At 31.1% G+C, this 26,293-nt stretch overlaps 2 protein-coding genes across 17 annotated transcripts in view; one reads left to right on the top strand and one right to left on the bottom strand.

Annotated features, from left to right (window-relative positions):
• The window catches only part of LOC124362804, a 134,989-nt gene extending 129,711 nt beyond the window's left edge, over nucleotides 1-5,278 (top strand). For 4 of the 5 annotated variants that reach the window (XM_046817619.1, XM_046817616.1, XM_046817618.1 and 1 more), the window contains exons 16-17: nucleotides 604-1,040; nucleotides 5,136-5,278. In XM_046817619.1, the coding sequence (XP_046673575.1) occupies nucleotides 604-1,040; nucleotides 5,136-5,169 (471 nt within the window). In that variant the 3' untranslated portion in view covers nucleotides 5,170-5,278. Of the gene's footprint in view, nucleotides 1-603; nucleotides 1,045-5,135 lie in introns of those variants that run through there. The other variant, XM_046817620.1, reaches the window with a different exon arrangement.
• Nucleotides 5,279-6,033: 755 nt separating this feature from the next.
• LOC124362807 (potassium voltage-gated channel subfamily H member 6) overlaps nucleotides 6,034-26,293 on the bottom strand; it is a 608,699-nt gene continuing 588,439 nt past the window's right edge. For 11 of the 12 annotated variants that reach the window (XM_046817627.1, XM_046817628.1, XM_046817624.1 and 8 more), the window contains 3 exons: nucleotides 21,445-21,527; nucleotides 18,130-18,277; nucleotides 6,034-18,033 (listed from right to left, as the gene is read on the bottom strand). In XM_046817627.1, the coding sequence (XP_046673583.1) occupies nucleotides 17,962-18,033; nucleotides 18,130-18,277; nucleotides 21,445-21,527 (303 nt within the window). In that variant the 3' untranslated portion in view covers nucleotides 6,034-17,961. The remainder of the gene's footprint in view (nucleotides 18,034-18,129; nucleotides 18,278-21,444; nucleotides 21,528-26,293) is intronic. The other variant, XM_046817623.1, reaches the window with a different exon arrangement.

The following is a 26,293-nucleotide window of genomic DNA, read 5'->3' on the forward strand; positions in this document are numbered from 1 at the left end:
GGAAGGACAAATTTATTTTGTCAGGTAACTTTGAGTGCACTAGGACTTGGTACAGATTTCTGAATTATTAGAGAGAGGGTAGTGTGTTGGCACTTTTTTAAGGTGGAGTTTGGTGTGGGAGACAACTTTGAGAATGTTAAAACCTTTTATGATCTTATTAAGGATAAACAGGTCAAGTTTTTTACTGTAAATGACTGGTAATGAGTTATGCATTCTTGTTGTAGATTTTGTGCTAAGGTTTTGTACTAGCTGGTTTGATTCCAGAGTCATCAGATTTGATTCCAGGATACATGAGATAGACACTGACCAGTTGGTCAATGCACCAATCTAGAGCAATGGAACTCTGGGTATGATATGTTGGCCTTAGGTTGCTAGGCTGAAGAGTAGATGATTTGTGACATTAGATGGCAGTTGGAGAAGTGTAGGTATTGTTGCGTGTTTGTGGATTTGACACGGACATTGGTTTGAAGTAATCATTCATTAAGTCCTCACTTTTGTATCGTTCACTAGTAGAGTTATATGGATGTCAGTGAAATTTTACAGTTTTATTAAAGAAATGTTCCCCACTTGTTGACTAAATTTTGTGTTTTATTGATTTTTCAGGATGAGAAGACTGTACCAAGTAGGATGACAGGAAAGAATACTGTGACTATATCTATAAACGCGCTACCCAATCCACTTCAGAAACAAGAGAGCCAGCATGGCAAACAAGCTCCTTTTTATCTACACAAAAATGAAAACTCGTATTCCAACAAAAACAATGTCAATAGTTCAAGAGAGACTCCAAGGAAAATTAGTACAACGCTGATTAGTCAAACTTACACAAATGGCAACGCAGTTAAAAGTGAAGACTTTACAAGCAAAAATTGTGTTAGTTTTAACCTGAGTCAGCCCAAAGACAGACCTGAGTCAAGAGTGGTTACTGTGGTGCAACCTAATGGTATACTGAAGAATGGGTTGGGTGGGAACATTGCTCAGGTGCAGATCCACGCTTCACAAGCACAAAAATCACCTTCGAAGAGCATTAAGTTTGCTGGAATGTAAGTATGAAACAGATTCCTAATGATTTTAGTCAAGTTGATTCAACTTTACGTTCCAAAAATCCAATAGTAATTTTAAAATTTTAAAAAGTAGCTAATATAAGAAAAAAATACATCTAAGAGCTAGTTTTTATGTCACTTGAAACTTTTTATTTTTACATTCAGATTTTTGAAATATTATAATAATTACATCATGGAATATTATTATTTAAAAAAAAACGTTACAATCATCATTTTTTAAATTAGTAATTTTTCCTTAGCAATGAGTTTAATTGTATATTAAGATAAATAATATCCATAGAAATTCTACAACATTATAATTTAAATAGTTTAAAAGTTACAAATTAAAAATTTAAAAGGAAAACAAGAATGGAAAACTAAGCAAGATAGAGTCATACTTTCATTATATAACATTTCTTATTTATTTTGTCCTAAAAAGTCATCTGGTGAATTTTTTATAGCCATTTACGAATTTCTATATTCATACAATATCTTTGAACCCCTTCAGGTTCATAGAAAGAGAGATTTTTATCTGTAATATAAAAAGAAAAAGACGACTCAGATAAGACAATTCAGTAATTTATTGCAATAATTTGTGACTTGAAAGTGTTGTACATTGTTCAAAAAGTCATAAATGAAACATCTCAATAACTTCAAAAAAATACACAAATACACATACAAATAAATGGAGATATTACAAACTAGAGGTTTGATACAACTGTAGGATTAACAAGGACCTTTATGTTGGTATCGACTTGCTCCCAAACATTGCTAAAACCTGTGATAGTCATATCTACCGCAACATAACTCTCAACACTGCATGAGGCCTGTAATCTCTTTTGTGTATATTATGAATATTATTGAGCTCCATTACATTCATCTCTGCAAGCAAATTTTTTCAATGTACAAGCCATATTCCAAGCATCATTTCCAATATTTACGAAGAATCTTGTGTTTATGGTTTATTGCAAGTTCTCATGAATAGTTATGAAAACATAATGAAAAGCTCGTCCTAAACATACTAATTCTTAAGATAAATGTATCACGTAATTTTAATTTCAATGTTTAAAAACTCCTTAATTTGATACAAATTTTCATTTTAAGTACCAAGATTTTTCATGGAATTCCACGGTTAGGCATATAACTTATGTTTGTATTATATGTTTCCAAGTAATTTAACTTTATCTTTAAAATAGCACCTTGAAACCTTGAAATACTACATATGTGGCTCTATTAATGTATTGTATAACTCTAGTACCATTTAGTTACAAAACAATAGATAAACCCAAGATATATAACCTCAAGGCTACAAAAAAGGTGTCTTGTTATCAGGAAGTCAATTGACCTTAATTTTTAAATAAAATAATACAAGGCTCTGATAAAAAAATAATTAATGTAGTGTCTAACCATATTTGAAATCTTAAAATTAAAATGTGTCAAATTAACTTACATCCATTAATATTTACACAAACCATGCAATAATTTATATACTTAGAAAGGTCTGAAGTGTACAAATAAAAAACCGCTCAAAACAGGTTCTTTGAGGTATACCTAAATTCAATGAAATATGTGATGTCTCTATCCTTATTACGTTAAATTCTAACTGTAAGATCCAAGCTCTCAAATAAAGTTTATTATAGCCAATAATCCCTGTAGGATTCACTTCTGGATGGTTTATATCTGCCAGTTGAACCTACTCTGAGTGTAGGAAAATCTGATGTGCCACATTTGGTCAACTCAATGAATTTCCTGTAACAGCACCTCACTAACAACAAATGTTGCAATATTCATGTAAAGGGTTGATCGATAGTTCTAGTTTACTGTTGGAGTGAGCCCAACATAACCTTAATATTAAAGGTTTTTTCTATCCTAAACTTAAGGAAGAATGTTTCCTGTGTCCACTTTCATTGAAAGAGTCTGGAACAAAGCTCACCCCCTTCTTCTAAAGTGGCATCACTAAGATAGTACTCACCTTCCTCTTGATGACTGTAACATGGGGTCTCAGCAGAGATAGCTTTAATCCTCACTCTTACCTATCCTGACAATCCGGAAGTAGCGCAGAGGTCCTTATACAACTAATTGCAATAAGAGAGCACAAAAGTTATTAGCACAAGAACTATGATTATATCTATATGTCACCAGAAAGTAATTGATTTACATAGTGATTGGTCTTATAGAGAACATAGATTGCAATGAAATAACAATGAAAGTTAATTAAAACTTGCTATGGTTGTATAATTTTTATAAAACTCTAAAATTACAACACTTACTAAACTTGTAGAAATTGTACCCCATTGTATAATTAAAACACACACACACACACGCACGCGCACGTGCACACACACACACACACACACACACACACACACACACACACACACACACACACACACACACACACACACACACACACACACACACACACACACACACACACACACACACACACATATATATATATATATATATATATATATATATACATATATGTAATATATATTTTACTGTAACAGAAAGATTAGAATCAGTGATTCTTTACAAAACTCAAACCGGTGGATAGACAGTGCCTGTATTTTGTCTGAAATACAATACATGAGTTTATAAGAAATTTTAGAAGATTGTAAAGTTATGTGCTAAAAGAGTTAAAATACTTAAAGGCACTTAACCCTCTAAGTGGCGGTAATATGTTGCTGGAATGGCGGGCTATTTTTCAGAGTCAAGCAGGACTATCTTATATTTTAAAAATAAAATGCAAATTCTAATATGAGCAATGCTTGTTATATATCAATCTTTTCGTAATAAACTACAGAATAACATAGTATAGTTATTTTTTACATGCCTTAACCTTTTTTTATGATATCCACACAAATGTTTAAAAAAACGTTTTTTTCTCCACCAAACTTTTCATTTTTACGATCTGTAACTTTAAAAATGTCATTCCTAGGAGATTATGTTAAATGCAACCTTTATTCACAATTTAATTCTAAACAAAAAAAACCTTCAATAATATTTTTTCTATTTACAACACTGTAAAAGTTATATGGGAAAAACTGAATCTAGAAAAAACACTTTTTCTAGTCAGAATCGCTAGAACTTGGTTGCCTTTTCCTCCCTTTCCCTCAGTAAAAAAAACAGACCGCGGGAGAAAACTTAGGATTATTGGTACTTTGGGATTATACCGACCACACCAGTATGAAGAACACAAAAATATAAATTTATAGAAACAAACATGATAAAACGAAAAAACAACTCTTTAATTACAAAATTAAAAACTTACAAGCATTTCCAGATATTGTAATCGGTATTGTTGTCTCTGTTATCTTATCTTTCTCGAGAATCCCGATTACGGCAGGCCGCGCGGCATCACATGATTTGCACGGTACATAATTGCCTTTCCATTACAATTCAATTTATATTTCTGATCAGCCCCTCTAGAATTTGATATTTTACTGATAGGTACTATCTCGAGGAATGTTTTTCTTTCGTTGACATCAGCGCGGGGCAGCACCATTTTGGGTGGCGGAATGTGATCAAGAATAAAAACAAGTTTTGAGTGTTTTTTCAATAAAGAGTTTAGTTTTAGTTTGGTAATGTTTGTTTTTGTTGAATTTTTGTGTTTGGAGAAATGTAGAGGTAAAACACGGAAGTACAACAAAGCGACGCGACTCTGCAATCACGTTATCTACTAGACCCGCTCGACTTAGACCTATTGTTTTACGCTAATCCAGTAATCAGTAGAAGCAAAATGTCAAATAACGATTCATGTCTGGGTGTGGTCGGTATAATTCCAAAGTACCGGATTATTTCAGTTAGTACCATTGTTTATTTCATCGTGATGTTGATGATACTATATGAAATGTATTTGAAATTTAGTGGTGAACGCAACTGTGCAAACTAGGCGTAAAAATAATTATCGGTTGCCTAGCAATAAGCGGCAATGTGAAGCGACTTCTAAGACGTCGCTTGCCACGTCACGGCGGCGTAAATAGAACGTCTCAGACATCGCTTGCCACTTAGAGGGTTAATCCTTAATATGTAAATTTGATACTTATAAGGTATTGACAGGTTATCATTGTTGATTTTATTTGTTCACAGAACTACAGCTGAAGTGCAGGAACCAAAGAAATAAACTTTCCTGAAGTCAACTACATTTAACATTTATTACCATATTTCTTGTAAACTAGCTATGTATATTATTGTGTATTACTGTAAAATAAACGTAAATTAAGAATTTTTAACTCAAAACTCTTTTGTCTTCCCTATGTGTTAATTGGGTAATATTCCAACTATATTTGTCTGCTCATATAAATCGCTCTAATTGATTTAAGAAATGTGTTACCTCATATTCTGTAATGTGAATAACATTTGTCTTACTCCACTGAGGAAACAAACTGTCTTGTTAAATCTCAAATTGAAAAATAAATGAAAGAGGTTGAGTTACTCCCTCACAACATACAAATGATAGTGGCAATAGTGAAGTTGAGGAACAAATTCAGATTGTCGTAATGTAACATTTCTTCATCACTATTCTATAAACAACTTACTACTCTTACATTGGTATTCATGCAAGAACCTTTGAAAATCACTGGCTGTGAGATGATGTGACACAAACTACCACTAGATAGTAGTACCACTCATTTTCCCACTTCTAGAGATTTACTTAACTGTAGGCAATCTTCACATCGACAATAAAAAAATGTTTTGTCAATTTGCCCTTGTCCATCTCAACAGATTGACAGGGTCAATTCACACGAATGACTTGTTTTCTGCAGTTTCTCAACCGCCCCCAATTGTATACCACTAGCCCTTCACATTGTGCAGTCAGCTATCAGTTTGATATCCGTATATCTGCACATAACTCCTGTATAACTGTGTCCTCCACATGCACATGAAAAATATGATTTATATCTGGTCCCTCTTTGTTCCTGTTCCTACATGTCACTGGATTTAATGAGAGAAAGGAAGGAAACAAATATAAATAATGCTCATTATATGGCTGAGTGATCAAACGTGTAATCAAAATGAAATAAAGTACATAATTAGAAAAACAAGTATGTACAAGCAGTAACAATATTCTTAATACAATAGTGAATTGTTCAAATTTACATAAAAACTTTTTTTAAACTCAACAACTTAATAATTATATAAACATAATATTTACAAGGCTTTGTGAAACCTGAAATTACATAGGTTCTTTATACATTAAAATAGCGATAAAGTAAATAAATAACAATACAAAGAAAAATTACGTGTTTTAACAATAACTTATCTAAGATTTCTCACTAGGAAAAACAAACAAACAACAAAAAATAAAAGGATATGTTTTGTAAAGAATAATTTTCATCACATTCAGTTTTATTGTTATAAAAATATTTTCATTTGTAAGAAGCAACATTTATATTGGAGTTATCAAAAACTTGCTCCGGAAACAAAAATCCAGATAACTAAAAATTTATATTATTTAAGTCATATGAGTCAATATATGTGTTTACAGCTATGGCAATCAACTGCTGCTAAGTAATGGAAATGTACGTAAAGTAGAGCTCAATAATTTTTTAAGATCAATAAATTAAAAGTGAAAGAAATAGACAGTAAATGGTCTACAAAGAGTATGCTAATTTGTGGTTTATAAAGATTTTATGAAGAAGTAAACTAGTTTATGGGCATTAATAATAATGAGCAGAGATAATTGATAATTTAATTTAATTTTGACCAATAAGCTTAACTGTACAATAATTTATAGTGATGATGTAAAAAGAAATAAACAAAAATCATCTTGTTTAACTAGAAAGGACAGCTAGGAAATGACAAAAACTTGTTTCAAAACCTAACTTTCATAATAATGTGATGAAAACATCCTTAACATAATCAGTTTTCATTTCAAATATAAAAAAAAAATCATAACGTTGCTGTCAAATAAGTTACTACATCAATTAATACGTAAAACCACAACAACTGCAAATAACAGCCCAAAATTGTGTGAACATATAGTACCAAATTAAAATTTTACACTGAAGGCACATTTTAAAGACACCTCAAGCGCATGAGTTTTATGGGATTAAATTAATTTTTTGAATCAAAATAAAGTCCAATATATATCTGATAATATAACACATTTGTATTTCCTCAGACGAGGTAACACATAAAGATAATTAATACATTGTTTGATGGGATTAATTGAAATATCTTAGATTTAAAAAAATATATTTAATGTTGTATTTAAATATGTCTTTCTGTATTGTAAGATATTTTATATGACATAGCAACTGGGAAAAGAAAACTAACTGTTCATATTTATACAAACAAATAAATAAGGATTATTCAAAAGACTTTATATAGCATGTGAATAAAATAGTTAATTTTGAGCCAAATGTTGGGTTGAGTTATATTTCTTTAAAAATAAGGCTAATATGTGTTAATCTTGGTGATTTGTGAACAAGTTCAAAACATCAAAGATATCCACCATCTTAACACCGTTGCCAGAGTTAATATACAATTAATTGTTAAAATTATATAACTCAAAGTATTTTAAAATATTTTTAGAGATTGTTTCAAATATTTCCTTGTGTATTTGTTACAAGTGAGTTAAAATATATTTTTAATGAAACATATTTAGAATTTATGCTTTGAATTTGAATAAATGTTCTCTACTGATTGAAAGAAGATTACAGTGAAATCGAAAATTTCAAAATATGTGTACTTTTATATGTTTGTTTTAAATCAGTGAATCCTGGCAGGTAGTTTACATGAAGATAAGCCTGCTGATTTTTATATCAACTAGCAAAAATCCTTGGCTTTCAGCCCTGTTAATTCAAACCATATTATGAATTTCTAAGGTCTAAGACCATGTAGTAGATAATAAAAAATTGTATGGAAAACCCTTGTTACTAGTGAAGACCAACATAATATGGTCTAGTGTAAGGAACCACATCTAGATCACTGTCAGAAGGTTCTAGTATCTGATATGCTACCAACCTCATGCCAACCTCAAACTTATCTACACCACATTGAGTCTACCAAAGCTCTCAAAGCCCTCTGCTGATTTAAAAACTCTCAATTGTTTATTATAGTGTAGACAGAATACTTTTATCATTATGTGTAATCAAATGTTTTGAGAAGTGAGAACATACATGAAATAGCAAATAGTAGCAAATACATAAAAAGTGAAACCTAACTTTAAAAAATGGAACATTTTATATTTTTGGAAATTATAACAATTTGCCAGCATGATGTTAATGTGCTTTGTTTTAGTTTTCTTGATTTCAGTATGTATTGCAATTTTGAACAATTAACCAAAAGAAGATGGTTATTGCAAGGGCTAAATATTACAAGATAATAATAAATTGTGTTACTAATGTATTATTATTAACACATAAAACTTCGACAGTGTCATAAAACTTATAGTGTGTGCACTATAAGTTTTAACTTTAATATGGTACACTGCCATTTAGTGTGAGATTAATATCAGCCATATGCAAAGTGATATGAGTGTTCTATAGCAGTTATAGCAGTTTTACAGGCGCACCCGCAGTTTAGCAGGTCCTATTGAAATAGGACTACTTATCTACTCTTTTAATATAAAATATACTATTAAAATGTTACCTGTTCACGACTTATTACCTGTCTGAACAAATATATTTTAAGATATTCATGATCATGAGAAACCCCTCTTTAATATCCGCATTTATTAAAAAAAGTTAATAGAGGTTTGAAGAAGAAGTGTGGTTTTCACACAAAGCCTAGTTGTGTCAATTTTAGATCAGATAAGTGTGGCAAGCATTGAAGGGATAGTGAGCCCACTGCCGTGTTAAAGTAAGTAAATCCCAAGTGAAAAATAAGGATATATGTGCTATGGAAGATAGTTGTAACTCCGTTCAAACAAATAAAAATTTCAGAATAAATTTAATATTATGACTTTTAAAAATAGGATTACATGAATTGGTGAACATGATATGAGAATTTTGGGTAAAACCTCTGACTGACTTATTATTCACATAAAAAAATTTGGCACTGAAAGTGTTTAAATATATTGTAAAGTGCCCCAATTCATTTTTTTTAGCAGTGATGTTTTCTATTTGAAAATGAATATTTTTTACAGAATTTATATAAATAATAGTGTGACATTTCTGCATTGCCTATTACTTGTTCTTGATTTAATTTCAGATTTGAAACACTAAATATAGTATTACAGAAACAATATAGAGATCCAAAAGAAAGATATATTTATACAGAGAGAGACAATAGTTCAAATATAGTACATTTTACATATATTTTATTCAACCTATAAAGCTGGCATACAGTTTTGTTTGTTTCTTTAATAATATTAAGATATTGTATTGCTTTTCGATAATGACAGTAAAAAAAAATAAAACTGCTGTGTGTGAAAATAGCATGTACTATTGAAAACTAAAACTGTCTTGGCACTGTGCCAATTGAGCACTTCTCTTACCTTATAATCTTGTTAGTAATAAATATGTTGGAATCGGAGGGATAAAATAAATGACAAATATTTAAATCAGTGCTATGTTGAGAAAACTGTAAATAAATAGAAACATATCCTAAAACACTCTGAGATTAGCTTGCGGACCCTGAATATATCACAGACCGTTACGGTCTTTCAGAATTTGCTTTTGTTCACAAGAAAACTGAAAAGAATATACTTTAAATATAATGCCAGATAAAGATTGTCACAATGAAAAGTCAAGGAGCAACTAAAAAAGATTTGATTTAAAACGTATATCATTAAATGTTATGTAAAAGTCGTGTGGCTTGACGTCAGATTTATTTACAGCATATAATACACAGAAAAGTTAAAAGTGTACAACTCTTATTTGACAGCAACTACCTATGTATAAGGTCGGCTAGATGGCTATAATATACTTGGTACTTAGAACAAAATAAGTGCAAGAAGAGCAACATGTGTATGGAAAAAATACAACCAAAATAATACATTTCAAACTACATGAAACAAATCAATTATTCTAAGTCTTTTATTTTATAAGACACCATATTATATAAAAAGGTAAAGCACCAACACTGTGACTGCGAATATGTGTTTGTATTACAAGTCTATTGCATGGCATACAGTACAGGATGTTTAAAAAGTCTATTTGCATTGTACTTACAATGGTGATTCCAATCAAATACTATACAGTTGAATAAAAAACGCTTTACAATCTGCAAACTTTGTATAAAAATTAAAATAAGGCTCATTAACATGATGAACAAACGCTAAAATTATGACTTTGCAGCTTATTACTTTACATTCTTATTCTTACATTATAAAACCTACTCTATTTGTCTATTTTATAAACAGAAGCAAACATCTTTTTGTGATAGCAGAGTTTCTTTTGATGAGTGGAAAAAATCACACGATTTAATAAATTGAAGAATTAATAAAATTGCACCATATACAACAACAAAAAGGAACAAAGTAAACGTAAAGTTTACTAAAATCATTTCAAATATCTAAATTAAAAGATATTGAATTAATATCACATTTACTTAACCCCACTAGCATGCCCAATAATGGAAAAGAAAATTTAAAACAGCAATTTTTCTTATATTATGGTTAAATGGTCTTAGACAACAAAGCCCCAGACTTTCTGAGTTTTTTTTAAGTTAGCCTAAGTACTAAAATGCCTCCTTTAAAGTATTCTTTATTGCAAGGTTTAGACCATGAGAATATAATATGTATTAGGTATAAAGAACATAGATAAAACAATAACCAAACAATACAGAATTAATAATTATTTGAACAATTCAAACAAAAATGATATGTAATCATCAAATAGGTGCATCTTATTTATTATCGATTGAGTTGTCACAGGAATTAGCAGCTTTCCCGATCACAATCACAATACACTCCCCCTTCTTGACAGCACACTACAAAATCTTTAGCTGAATAACAATGGAGACATATTTTCTATGTAGTTTTTGCATTTTACAAGTGTATATAAAACAAGGAGTTCTAAAAGCTTAAACTCAGTCAATGCTGTTTTTAACTGGTCTGAATATTCTGTTATTTAACTATCACTATTTATTTACCGTGTTGTTCATTTATCAACTACTCATTAATTTATTGAAATAAAATATGGTATAAGAAAATCATTTAAAACAAATACTGACTTAAACATTTATTATCTGTTAAATACTTTTAAAATTTAACTAATACTATGGAACCTAAGTAAAAGTTTGAAATAAGATGTGAAATAGATATACTGTTTACATTACTAATCTGTTACAAAAAGGTTGAATTACTCTACATAGACTTCTGAAAACTATAAAAACTGTATTAAATAAATTTTTCAAAGCATTCTATGCATGGCCTCATGCTTTAGCCCTCCATATGTAAGCATATGCTGACTGACATGTGTTCACTGTAAGTGAGTCTGTTCTTTGACCCCACATTTAATATTATAGCCTGTTGCTAACTGTACTGCATACACTTGTGCATTTTTTCTAATGTATAAAACATATTCATACCCTTCTGCTAGATGTGTTGTATACCCACATGCTCAATAAAATAAAACATTTTACTTTTGTAGACATAAAAAAGTTGTTATTATCTATTAAAATTGGTTCAGCTTGAGAAAAGCTAAACCAAGGTGGTTACAATACGTGTTAAAAAAAATTATTTCACTTGTTTTTAGTAATTATAGTATATAGTAATTATATTTCCACATCCTGTAAATATCACATTTGGAATCAGTACTGGAAATAAAAAGAAGCCATATATGAATTTTAAAGATAAAAGTCAAAAATAATATGAAAACTCCTTAGCAATAACATATTATATTAGTGTTCCAGTAAAAAAAAAACATGTATTTTTACTCTTATTTTTAAGGGAAAACTGTCCAAATCCAATTGCAAATTTAAAAAGTCCCAAATTACACACCCTTGAAAATCTGTTGCTAAAATCCAATTTAAAAGGCTTGGTTTTAAACAAGCTAGGCTTGAAAGTACAAGGCAGTGTTTAGTGTGACATTTTAGAAGTGTTAACTATGTGTCTGACACTTTGGTACAAGTGATTAAAAAATAGTAGTGATTTATTGCACATAGAAACTGCAATAATTTGCATTGCTAATTACCTTATTGCACAAATAAGGATCTAGTTTGATTTATGATACTATTATTTAATTTGTTCTCTAGATTTGCAACCAGTACTTGTTTACATACACACACAAAAATTCATGCCTTCTTGCATTGTACATTTTGTTGGAAAAAAGGTGTTTAAGTTAATAAATAATGGAGGAAGTATAACGTATACTTCCCTTATGTATACTCAAAAAAACAGGATCTTTTGTATTTAAAATTTGTTCTTCAACTAATTTACACTAATAAAAAGTTAATTTTTTACTCCAAAATTTGAAGGATCATTTATATTAATAAGCTTTAAACAATTTTGAGAAACGGAGGGATACACATATATTTTTTACACAGGACCCTAAAACCTTGAGACGTAACATTGTTATAGAAAACAATTGACTATCCAAAAAATTCATCAATAAAAGGAAACTACGCGTATTAAAAATTTTATTTTTCAAACGCATTATTTGGTTTTTATTAAAATTATATTAATGAGTTAATGAGAGGGGGAGAGGGGTGAAGAAGGGCCACAGCCCTTAACCTTCTTTGGTTATATGTTATATGATTACCTCAGAAGAATAAAGGGTCAATGTACAGTGATATGAATTCATTAAATGTGTTTGTTTCCTAATTAAGTCGATTTAAATTAATTTTAAATGAACATATAAGGAAACCACAAGTACATACAAATTGATCCCCCCTTACTTTTCCCATCTTTTTTTATAGATTCTTGTCGAATTAAACTGTGAAAAATTTTACAACTTATTTTCACACAAATACTGGAGCATTTGGGATGGGTTCAACTTTTTTAAATTAAATTTTTCATACAATTTTACTGTATAATGTTTACCAAATTGCTTATATTCCCAGGCATCTCTGTGATCTTTGCATGATTGGATGACGTTCAGGACTTATTGGTACCCAATTCTTAAACATTTGCAGGTATTTTGCAGACTGTGTTCCTATTCCTGTGTATCCCTATACTCTTAAACAGCACAAATCCCCCTTATTGTATCCAAATTTTAAATTTTTCGTTTAAATTAAAAAATAACTGAGAAGAAATTTGTGCTAGATAAGTTTACAGGAGAAAAGTGGGAGAATTTAGCTTGTTGAAGGAAGAGCAAATAAATTTACAGCATATTGTGCAAATTTAAAAATAATACTATATTCTTAAAAAATATATAATACTATATAGAGCTTCTTTTTGGGGGGAGGTTAGGATTGTTGAATAATTTGTGGAGAAAGAAGAACAGTAGTAATGTAAGGGTTATTTTAGAATTTAGAAATTATAACACCAAAAATCCCTTAGAGAAGTAAGTAGAAAAGATTTACAGCTAGATGGAAGTTTCAGTAATGGGTTGAATTGTTACTTTTGCAAATATAATTCGTGATATCTAGTCAGTATATTTCTGAAAATGAAAGTAAATAATAAAGCATTTTTATTAAAGCTGTGTTCAAATTAATATAAAATAAAACTCTTGGTAGTTTTTATGATAGAGAGAGAAAAATTGTTTTGTTGACTCACACTTTGCACATTTCAAAGCTGTGGAGAGTACAAAAATTGACTATGAAAGACTGACAAAAGCCACCAGTTTCACATCTCAGCTAAGCGTGGGCGTGGTTATGCTTGATTTGAATATCAAATCAAAAAATTAAGTGAGGCATTGCTGAAATAGGTGATTTGTAATTGATTTTATTTAATAAGTTGTTTTTGTTAGCTCAGCATTAAAGAAGTGAATTAGAATATTACCAATAAGTATGTAGTTACAAGTGAATTACATGGAACTGAGCATTTTAATCGAGTGTTCTTATTTAAATCCATAATGATTTTAATGCATATAGTTATGGGAAGAGATAAAAATGGTTTTACACAATACAGTCACAGATACGAAATGAAAGCATGAAACATCGTTGTGTAGCTAAAGTCAGGAGATTACCATTCTTAAAAAGAGCTTATCAAATGTTAACACATTTCTTTGTCAGGGTCTTCTAAACTTTCAGTGTATTATTCTGTAGCGATGTGGATAGTACAAAAATGTAAAACATCTATGGGAAATATGTTATTAGGTGGCAAGGTTTTGATCGATTTTTAAAATAACGGGCTGGAAAAGTCTGTAGCCCAGTATACTCTTAGTGTTGTATACAAATAATTACAAAACAAAATAAATTCTATTAATATTAATTTAATAAAACACTTACATAATTTTCATAAAATAGGTAATAAAACAAAATTGCTGTTTTCACACATGTTTTGAATATTCAACAATAGACAAAGTACAGTGGTTATTTCATAACTAGAAACAACACCTTCAATAAGAGCATTTCTCAGGTTTGTTAAGATGTCAAAAACTAACTGAAATGTATATCCTAACAATAACTACAAGTTAACTACAGTAACATTAAAAGTTTTGAAGTGATTTTGGTTAAGGTCAAATTAAACATCAAACGGTGTAATTTTCTGTTCTGAATTACTCGTTAATGTGTGTAATGAATACAACTAATTTAACACATTCATTGCTAAGAAAAATATGAAACTCATCTGGGGTGCTGAAAAATTTTAGCATACATAGAAAACAATGGCCGATGGTCTATGATCGGGTGTGGCAGCATCCAAGGTAAGTTCAGCGCGTCTCCGATCGGAGATCTTAGCAGTGAATGTGTTAACACTGATCTAGTGTTTGAAATGTATTATCAGGAAGAAGGAATGAAGATGAGGTATCTCTCATTTACTACCATTTTCTCTTGTGTGTTAATAAAAAAATTTGAACAGAAAGTGCAGCTTCTGCTCAACTCAAACAAAATATGTGAAAGTTCTTTGTTGTCTCTTTGAAGACACTAAACTAATGCATTTTGACTCATAAAATAGCATTTTCCCCTTCACAGAAAAAGGTATTTTTTATGTTGTGGTATATGTCCTGCAATGAGGTATATCTGACAGAATCTTACTTTTGTTCTGAGATGTTTTATATCATCTTTGTTTTTGTTTTGAGATGTTATGACTGGTTTCTAATAATTTATTAATATCAAGGTTTATCTTGACTTGTCATATACTCTAGAGTGTATTGGTTCAAGCTATTTAAACTCATTTATGTTTAATTATTCTATGGATTCACTTATTTTAGTTCTAATATTACATCTACTTTCAATCAAATAAATATTTATATATATATTTGATAAAGATATGCGCATATATATCGATGTAAGGCATATATATATCAAGTTCACTTTTATGTATATAGTTATTATAGTTGTTATAGCTGTATATAGAAAAAAAGATTAAGAAGATTAGAGTTAAGTGTTTCATTTACACTAACAGAAAATTAAGATATTAAAACAGTTATTGATAATTACAGTCTTTGAAGTCAATTATTCAAAAAACAGTAATGGGATACGTTTTGATTGAATAACATGAAATTGTACAATTTTGCTGTATATATTTTTATATAACAAGAATTAAAGGAAATTTGTAATTGTTAATTAGATTTCTTTAGTTAATTTAGAAACTCTTTTAATTTCCAAATTTGTATAGATTAAGTAGACGTTTATTAGTACCAATTCAATATATATCACTTACTGTTTCTCAATTAAACTTATTTAGTACGGAAATAGATTAAGTGAATTTTTTAAATGATAAATCACATGGGTGATTATTTTATAATGCTAAAGATGTTTCAAGTAATATTATTATAAATTGTTCTTGTTTATCACGTTCACAACGACATGTACCCCATCGGCTACTCGTGTTTATTCACAACTGCCGTCATGAACCCCATCGGGTACACACTGTGCTTTTGTAAAGCGCGTTGTGCACCCGATGGGATACACATTGCTTTGCATTTCATTATTGTGATATAATTGTTTGCCTGTCTTTGATTCGTTAAATCTGATAACATGCTTAAATGAACACCTTAGACTACCATGTACCCCGTCAGGTGCACGACTGCTTAATTTTTAGGTAAATTAATTTTTTAGGTACCTTGGGGAAAAAATTGAACAGTTTACAAGTCCGATACCAGCAAACCGCTAACAATGGTAGTAACTATTGACTCCATCACCGGCGTCATTACGTTATAACATAGGTTATATTGAACACTTTACACGTCAGATACCAGCAAACCGCTAACAATGGTAGTAAAAACATATTAAAATAAAATTTGTTGTGCAACATTATGAAGCCTACATACATTTCTCATTATACTTAGACGTCTAACATAAAAAAGATTACAGTTTGTGTCATTATTACTGAAAATTTTGACGGCAAATTAAAAATGCCCGGAAATACGCTGTCATTGTGAACTTGTTAATTAACCATTATCTATAATTTAACAATCTTTTGGCTACAAATAATTTTTGTAGTTGCATTTGATTTATGGACCTTATTATGTGCAATTTATATATTTTATGACAGTAAAAGAGAGATTAATAAACATTTTGCATCAACAATTAGATTTGGTTTTTTTTTAATCATTATAATATTTATTAATTATTAAATTACCTGTTCCCTATTACAGATCAATTACGTGATATAATGGTATTAATCATTTATATAAATTTGTATTAGTTGTTCTCATACAACAGAGAATATTACATTCAAGATAGATCTTGATATGAAAAATTATTAGGAACCAGTTGCAGTTTTATCATAAAACCTTACAAAATTTCTTGGTTTTTGAAATTGACAAAATTCTTATTTGGCACAGACACAGAGAGTATATTTCTAAATAGCTGTCCAAGAACACTCATGCTTAAAAGAACTGAGTGACTCTCAGGGTCATTTTTAGGAAATAGCTTGGCTAGTGGCAAAGAACCATGTATGCTTCTTTTTAAAATCTTGATCTTATAACTTTATTACTTTCTCAAAATGCAACTTTTTCATACTTATGATCAGATCAGGGTGTAAAATATTTTTGAGTGAACTAATTTAGTATTAATATATATTTTATAAAATCTGAGTATCCCTTACATGTGCCACTGATTGGATTACGACAAGTAAATGCAAAATTTTAATTATATATATATAATTATTAACAAATTTGAATCATTATTTATATAAAAAAGTTATATTCACATATTCATCTTGTCCAGTTTTGAATTGTAATAAATAAAACTACAGTATTAAATTTAATTGATATTCATCTATGTAGTAAATAGTAGTAATTTAAAATGATGATTTACAATCATAATACTGTCTTCAGTTATTAAAAGGTATCTAAATCTTATTTTGCATGAAAGTATTGTTGGAACTCAAAGCACTCTAACTAATTAGACTTAAAGAGTTACTTGTATTATTGAAACTGATGCTTTGTATTCAAACATTGACAATTGAGTAAAGTGCAATATAAAAAATTTATTCAAACACAATGGAAATCGTTTTAACTATCCATACATATTATGTCTGAAGAATAAATTATACACCATGTTTGACAGTTATAATTTGTAAAACACCAAGGAAGAACATATTAATAATTAAATTAAATTAATTTTTTACAAGGATATAACACTGTTTTGTCATGGTTTGTAAGCAACCCATGAGAAGGCACAAATATTGGTCACATACACAAATACAGCTAACCAAAAATTAAATCTGCAACTGATTTCGGATAAATAGTGTTTGAATAGAAAATTCCTTGAACCGTTATTACATTTTCACAAACCAAGTCCATTTTTAAAACTTACTGCCTCTAAATGACATAACAAATATTCTAGAGTAATCGATAATTCACCACATTGCAAAAACTTAGTGAAATTTGTATGTACTAGTACCTAAATAACATATTTCCCATAAACCGTTTGTAATATATTCTATATACTAATGACTGTCTTACACTGTTCACTAAACTTGTGATGATTTAGAGTCCAACTGATTGCTAGACGATGATGAACTCATCCTTGTGCTCCGGCCGTCCTAAACAAGTAATTAGTTTCATTAGATATTACATTTTCAGTTTTTGAGTCATCACCAAGATGAAACTCATTTCACAACAGTGGGATTAAAACCTACCAACTCATGGAGAGAGTCCAGCCTAGCAATAGGAGCAGCTGGGAAGTCCAACATGGCTGCTTCGTCACTTGTTGACGCAGAGCTCCGGTTGGAGAAAAACTGCCGCCTCCGACTGCTGACGTCCATCCTCCAAGGATCAGATTCAGAACTAAGGAACATACCATCATACTTTGTCATTTCATTATCTTTTAATAACGGTTGTGACATTTAAATCCATGACTCGTAAGTATTTATTTATAATACAATATGTTACACAAAATAATTGTCCTACTTTATTTGTTGAGCTTTAGCGAAGCGTATCATTCGAGAGATATCTGTCGGCATAATATCTAAAAACACAAACTGATCTACAGAATTAAAAGTAAGCGTTATTTCCAGATGAAGAACACTGAGTTCATTGATGGTGCATGTCACTCTATGGGATTTGTCTGAGCATTAGAAAATATTTTTACATTGGTCTTATGGGTAACCATGATGGCAATAAGAAAATAAGAGAATAAATAGATCTTAAAACATACTGAGTACACTCATGAGAGATGTGCCATGCTAATACATGTAGCCTAACTATCCCAACACAGTTTTAAGGTGATGGTGTGTAAAGTGTTATTATTTAAACACTCATATAAAACAAAATTTGATGAACAAATATGTGAATGTATTACCTAGCAAGATATCTCGAGAAAGATTTCATTTGTAGATATGAAATTTTGCATGAAACTTCATTAAAATAAACAGTGAAATAAAAACTTGAAGACCAATAGGCTGTAAAATATGTATCTGAGAGTATGAAAATTCTAAGGTTTGTGAACCTTCCCTGACTGTTACTACTTATCTTTTTTAAAACTTACGATACAATGAGACACAAAAATTTGTAAGTTAATGACTTAAAAGAAAACATACTTTCCGTATATCTTTTCCTAACGTTAAAGTATCTAGTTAAAGTTAATAATATATAATTTTTTTAACAAGAGACAAGAGATTGTAGCAAGGCGTTATAATATTACTACAATAGTTGTATTATGTACATCGTAGTGAATTAGACAATTGGTATTCATTTCATTTTAGTTAAGCCAATTGTAAAACTATCACAGCTACCATACAGTATATACGTCAATATTAGTAAAAACTAGGAAGGCATATGCGGCCAGTGTCATAACAAAATAGCTACTAAATCATATTATTACTTATTTCAGTAAACCCTCAATCACACTTGCTTGACAGCCAGGTGAACAAAGTTGCCAATAAAGTAGGTCTTTTCACATTCACCTGGTACACTGGTATCTCACACCGGCATGGCATGTATTTATTGAATTAGTCTGATAGAGGCTGTCTTTGCTAAAAGCTTAATATATTGGAATCAGATTCAATTCACTAGAAATATTATATATAGCTGCAGGATATATTATACCATCTAAGTATGAAGCGCTTCACTATATTCTTAATCCTAACACCAGGAGCAGACTAGATTGTCTGCATGACTTCCAGATAAGGGTAAAAGAGGCTTAACATTAACTAAAAATAAGAAAGCCTAAATACCGATCTTTGAGGTACATAGGTTGTTCAAGAGTGTGTATGATTTTATTCAGCACTTTGATGACTATGCTTGCAGTATCTATGGAGACCATTTTTTCTCCTGCAGACTGATGTTTGCGTGTTGCCTTACACCAGACTTGCTGATAGACCAATCGGCAGGTTGTTTTATTCTTAGGACTGAATGGTTTCCGCACAGCCTCTATCTAGAGACTATATCCACATGGACTACGTTTTAAACATTTATTACAATATTAAATTAACTGTTTAAGATATTCGGGTAAAAATTTTACCTATTAAAATTGGAGTTCTTTGTGATGCTGCCTGTACTTAGTTAGGGGAAGGCTTTCATTTAGCATGTTACCTATGTTGTTAGTTGCTTGCCTCAATCATGTCAAAGCAATTCTACAGTGATTAACTTAAAGAGCTTATTTACTTATAAAACCGTTATCTTTTAATTTAATACTATTAACCCTTATAACGTCAGTATATCTTTTCACGACTTCCAGCAAACGGCACAATATTAAAAAAAAAAAAAATTAAATGTGTAAAGTTCATTTTTATTTTTACTTTCTATAATTATGGTAAGTATAAAAAAGTAAAAATTTTAAAATTATCTTGTACGTACATATATTTATGGGACATTAAATTGTAGATATAAATAAAGTCAAAATAAAAGGCACACAAAATTTTATTAGCTAAACTATAAACATTACCAGACAATTATATAAATTACACTTGTGATAAATATAAAAAAGAAATGCATGATTGTAAATATACAACTAACCTAATAGTGTTCTTTTATATAAACAGAAAACACGACGAAGGAAACCGACTCAGCGATGGTTAGACACGCACTACCTGAAGCCAAACTGCAAACAAAAGCGCACGCGCTGTACAGCGTCTGTGCCGTGTGGCGGGGAGAGTGTCTAGACACCGCGTCTATTGTTTCAAACAATGTAACGCGACAGCTATATTTTGACGCTTGACATAGGTCAATAACCCACCGTAGGTTGACGCATACCGTTAGTGACATTGATCGGATTTAAAAGGAACTTAAATATGCTACAGACGCAGTTTTGTGTCGATGCGCCGTACCGCGTCTTTGCCGTTTGGAGATAGTTTGTCTATGCGCCATACGGCGTCTGTGACGTTATAAGGGTTAATACTTACTAGAACATTTCAAGAAATAACTTTTAAAACTAATTATATTTAAAGATATATATATTTATATATATATATTATTATATATATATTATATATATATATATATATATATATATATATATATATATATATTCTATTCTTCAAAGTGTTAAAAAAACAAAATTCTAAAAAATGTGATATTTATCAAGCGACCAATCAATAAAATTGTTTTACATTAATAAAATAACGGCTTAAAAATAGTAAGTAACATTAACACATGATGCTATGTACTTATGATAAAAAAGAATCCTTTCTTTTCACATCACAACACTTTAAAAATATCAATTAAATTAAGTCAAAGGGGAATGTAACATATGTGGAATGATATACTGAGAAAACTAAAATACCAATGCCACTTAGAATCCACTAGTAAAATAACTTCCAATTTCAGTTTAATTTACTACTTATAAAGTAGCACTGGCACATACAAAATTTATGAAGCCAAATAGCAAAGCTGTGGCAATGCAAGGATAATCTTCCAGTAAATAGGTCACAGGTATTGAGAGATAAAATGTTACAGACAGATACATTTTCCCATCAGATGAGATTACTAAGACATAACGACTACACAGTGTGTACCTTGTCTCAGGAACATTGGAGGTGATCAGCTGGGCACTGGCCCACGTTGTCTCCTCTTGCTGTTGGTGTTGAGCTACTGCCTGCTACAAACAAACCAATCCTATACTTAGAATTATCCTGGAAGGACAATGTAGTACTCAAATGTTTTATGGTGATTTTGACTAAAGTCAATGTCAATCAATACCAATATGGAGTGAAAGAAACATATCCATAAAAGGAAAAATGGTTAGCCTACATCCTAATTTTTTTTTACAATTTGTTACTCCTACAATAGTTTGCTCTAAAAACCCTTAGCATGGCCAAAAACTCATACCTTGTTTAAAAATGGATATCTGTATTCTATGTAAATATTATGAAAGACATTCACTGAAACACTTCCTTCATTCATATCCAAGTGGATCTATTTTCCAGTAATAATTCCATAGTATTTTTTTTAACAGAACTCCAGTTGTTATTTGTCAAGCAATTTGGGATGGACTGTAAAGGAGGAGATAAAATATGAGACACTTTTTAACATGTTAGTTCTTATTTTTTGTTTGCCTTTTCTTCATATAGTTTGTTAAAACAGGATTTCAGCTCCTCCCGTGGATGTGACATGTGTGTGTGTTTTAAAACGATGTGGTTGATCCTTTTAAAATACTTAATTATGTAGATTTTTATGTTTTCCCATTAAATACAGTAGACTACATCTTTTATATAGGGCTCATTATTTTATCATGACCTAGTTTGATATATTTATAAATAAATAAGTAATAATAACATAGATTTACCCATTTTACAGTTAAATTATAGTTAGTTACATTAAATTTTATACAATTTAATTTTGGTAAAAAAAGAAATTTTGCTATAACTATAACTATAATTGCAAACATCGTAGTAAGATAAGCTAGTCAGATGGCAGGGAATTGTGAATTATTCATGACCTTTATATGAGATGTTTAGTATTTTATAAATCAACATGATTAAATTTTAATTATAAAAGTATTTTAATTTAATTATTTGTCATGACCTACTAGTTGAAACCTTTGTTTCCTGACCAAAATACAAGTGGAATGATTTCACCCATCTCCTCTGCTCCTATATCATACACTGAGTTGATGTAATGTATGGATTACAGAAGCATATATCTGAAGAATATATCCACTTTCTCCCAAGATGAACATGTGAGGTGTAAGAAATTTTGTATTCTTAATTTTGCCAAAGAAAAAAAGAAGATAAAATACTGGACTTCATTGGATATACATGGTTTGTCCATAATATACAGTAGCAGAGTAGTTGCAGTGTGAAGTTCTCTGGTGGGAAAAGATGTGGTGGAAGTCTAAAATAAGCAATACACAGGGAGGAGTTGGGTTTGAGATATGAAAAAGTGTCTGTCATGCCTAACACAAAATCTGTTTTTGAGTTTTTGTCATGGCAGAAAACTTTGTAACAATCAAGCTTTAATCTGGGGAAAACCCGCTTCTGAGATGGTTTCCTTAACCCTCTCCCGCTCGCAAGGCATGAATCAGCACGGCCATTAGATAGCCACTGCTGCTTAAACGGCACAGATCGGCACGCACTGCTTTACCCTCTATAGCCGATAAGTGCTGCTCTCGAGTAGCAATATGTTGTACTACTATGGGTTGTTTGCTATCAGGAGACCATTTACTTTACTTTTACAGTAGATTTATTCCGTTATTTTGCTATTTATATTAGTTGTGCGGAAACAATGGCGGGTTGTAGTCGTACACTTCGTGACAGTGAAATCGATCTCGTCATTAATAGTGATTGCGACGATTCAAGTGAGTGTAGTGATGTACCAGAGCCTTGTGAAGTGGTTGGTGGCATTGAAGATGTAGTTCGTAGTGATAACAGTGGCAGTGGCGGCGAGCCAAGACAATGACCTTCACCAAGTAACTGCGCAACAAACCCCGCGCCACCGGCGCCCAGCTGTCCGTGTGCCTCCTCCCTGGTCTCGTACAATCAACTTCATTGAACCAAATATTTTTGTTGATGATTTTCGGGCCGTGTCATAGTTTGCAGGTAGGTTCATGTGAAGTAGATTATCTCAACTTGTTGTTGGGAGGTGATGCATTTTATGATAACCTTTGTAAAATGCACTAATGCCTATGCTGATTACAAACAAAATAAAAGCAAGAAACAAGATCCAAAATGGACACCAGTAATCAGGGAAGAAATGAAAGCTTTTGTTGGTATAGAAATTTATATGGGAATGTATGACCTTCCAGAGATTAGGGATTATTTCCAAGGTAATATCATAAAAATGCCCTATATGTTAAACAAGCAATGACTTTGTGTGTCGTTATAAAAAAATTAACGAATATTTCCATGTAAGTGACCCCACATTAGAAACTGATGATGTTTTACATAAAGTTAGGCCGGTTTGAATATTATTGATGGTTTTAAAAAATTCTACAAACCAGGCTGTAATTTATCCGTGGATGAGGCAATGTAGAGTTCAAAGGTAGATCTTTTTTGAAACAGTACATGCCAAAAAAACCAACAAAATGGGGGAATTAAAATGTGGGCGTGTTGTTGTAGTAAAACCGGTTACTTTTTGTTCGGGAAATGGTATACTTGGGTAAAAAGGAAGAAAGAAAACAAAGAAATGTTACTTGGGGAGCAGGTAGTTATGGACGTAACGGAACCATTTTACAGGAAAAACCACCATGTATATTATGATAATTTTTTTTCTTCTTTTTGATTTGTGTAACAAGTTGCTGTAACAAGTTATTCGTGTGGAACTGTAAGGACAAATAGATTTGGATGGCTCAGGAATTTTAAAAAACCAAAATCTTTAAAGCTAAAAAGGGGAGAAAGTGTGTGTAGACAAAGTGGTCAAGTCGTGGCGACTGTATGGCATGACAACAAAGATGTTTTATTTTTTTCAACAAACTCTAATCCCAACATCGTCTCACAAATAGACCGAAAAAAAAAACCCGGGAACGGCAATCAAACTGTAAAAGTTGACTGCTCTCAAGTTGTGATTCAATACACACAAAAATATGGGGGGTGTAGATAAGTCCGGATCAATATCGAAGTTATTACAGCTTTGGTAGGCCTTCAAAAAAGTGGTGGAAGTATTTATACCATTTTATCATGAATATGGCAATTGTAAATTCTTCTACAATATTCAAACTTACAAAACCTTCCCTCTGAAAACAAAACATGGTAGAACACAACTACAGTTTGGGAAAAATCTTGTAGAAGAACTAATAGGAAACTTCACTTCTAGGAAGCGATTGGGAAGAAAACGTAGTTTGCCCATAGGTACAGTCTCTCCCAAACATTTTCATGTACTTGAAAAGCGGTCTTGTGCCACTGTTTGTATTGTTTGCCACGAAAAATGGGAGGAAAACAAAGTCTGGAAATCCAATTCGAAGCTACTGGAATTGCAAACAATGTTCAACCACTTTTTGTAAACATCCCTGCTTCCTGACATATCATCAAGAAAAAAGGTTGTGGATATTTCCAATTAAAAAGTAAGTTTTAATCTTCACAACATTTTAGTAGTAAACAATATATGGTAAAAAATAATTCATATATACAATTATAGTTAATTACAATGACAGAACGTGTGTAAGTTGAGGCGCCGCGTATTTTGACCGAGCTCGACCGGTCAGAGCGAATTAATTGAGGTTACAAGCACCGTGAGCGCCTGGAAACAATGCAAGCGGGAGAGGGTTAAATTAAGTAGTTTTACAAAGATGGTCCTTGTCAAGGGACCAAGTTTTTCAGTGGTTTGGTAAGTATAAGAATGAAGAGAAGACTATTATAGACATGAAGGAGTCAGTTTGGACCTTCAAAAAATTATTTGGTCAAAAATGTACTGGACTAAAACATCCAAAGACTAAAACATGTAAAATGAGTTGTTGAAGATCTTCACATAAGCAAGACAATGGTTCAAAAAATTTGAAATAAAATTATTTGTTAGATATTGGTGCCAAAAGTATTGAGTGATAAACAAAAACAAATATGAGTTGACATTTTTAATGAGATACTGGAGCAGTTTAAAAAGAAATTTTTAGATGATATAATAAAATTACAGGTCGCAATGTGATTATGATGTTCCAGTACAACTCTCAAACCAAAGGACAAAGAATTGACTGGCACATCTCAAAATCCTATGCACCAAAATAGCCATTATGAAGTCCCCAGTAAAGACAATGCTTAAGTGTCGAGCAATCACAAAGAATTTGCATAACTAGGATGAATTGTCTATGCTTTTTTCTGCAAAAACTCCTTGCAGATCTGCACAAAGCCATTAAACACAAAAGACCTAGTTACCCATCATAGTGAAGCTCCATCATGACAATGTTCCAAAACATGCCAACTTTGTTGTGACTGTCTACCTGGCCTGGAAAATGTTACAACTTTGCTAAAGCCAATTCCCCCAATATAAGTCTTTACTTTTCGCAAAGCCTAAGAGAAGTCTGAAAGTCATTTTGAAAATATTTCCCTCATTGAATGGGCTGTCAGAGTATCTGAAAGTTGTTGTGGTAGCTGACTACTAGGAAGCCTTTGCAACATGGGAGTTATGTTGACAGTGATGTATCAACACCTAAGGAGACTATTTTGAAAACTTTTAGTCTAACAACTGAAATATATCAGTTGGATCAACTAATTCTTTTCCTAGACCTAGTCTCATTACTTTAAGGACAAAACCTGAATTGCAAACTCCAGTACTATGCTACCTGCTCCACCGTATTTAGAACTGTGCAAAAGACCCCACTTAGGATCAGGAATCAACAGAAGATTGTCAACATGATCATTGGTGAGCTTAGGGTACAGCCCTCAAAACAACACCTAAAATAAAACAAAATTGACAATGGATCACAATGCCTTACAT

This window comes from Homalodisca vitripennis, chromosome 5 (assembly GCF_021130785.1).
Source record: "Homalodisca vitripennis isolate AUS2020 chromosome 5, UT_GWSS_2.1, whole genome shotgun sequence".
Lineage (NCBI taxonomy): Eukaryota > Metazoa > Arthropoda > Insecta > Hemiptera > Cicadellidae > Homalodisca > Homalodisca vitripennis.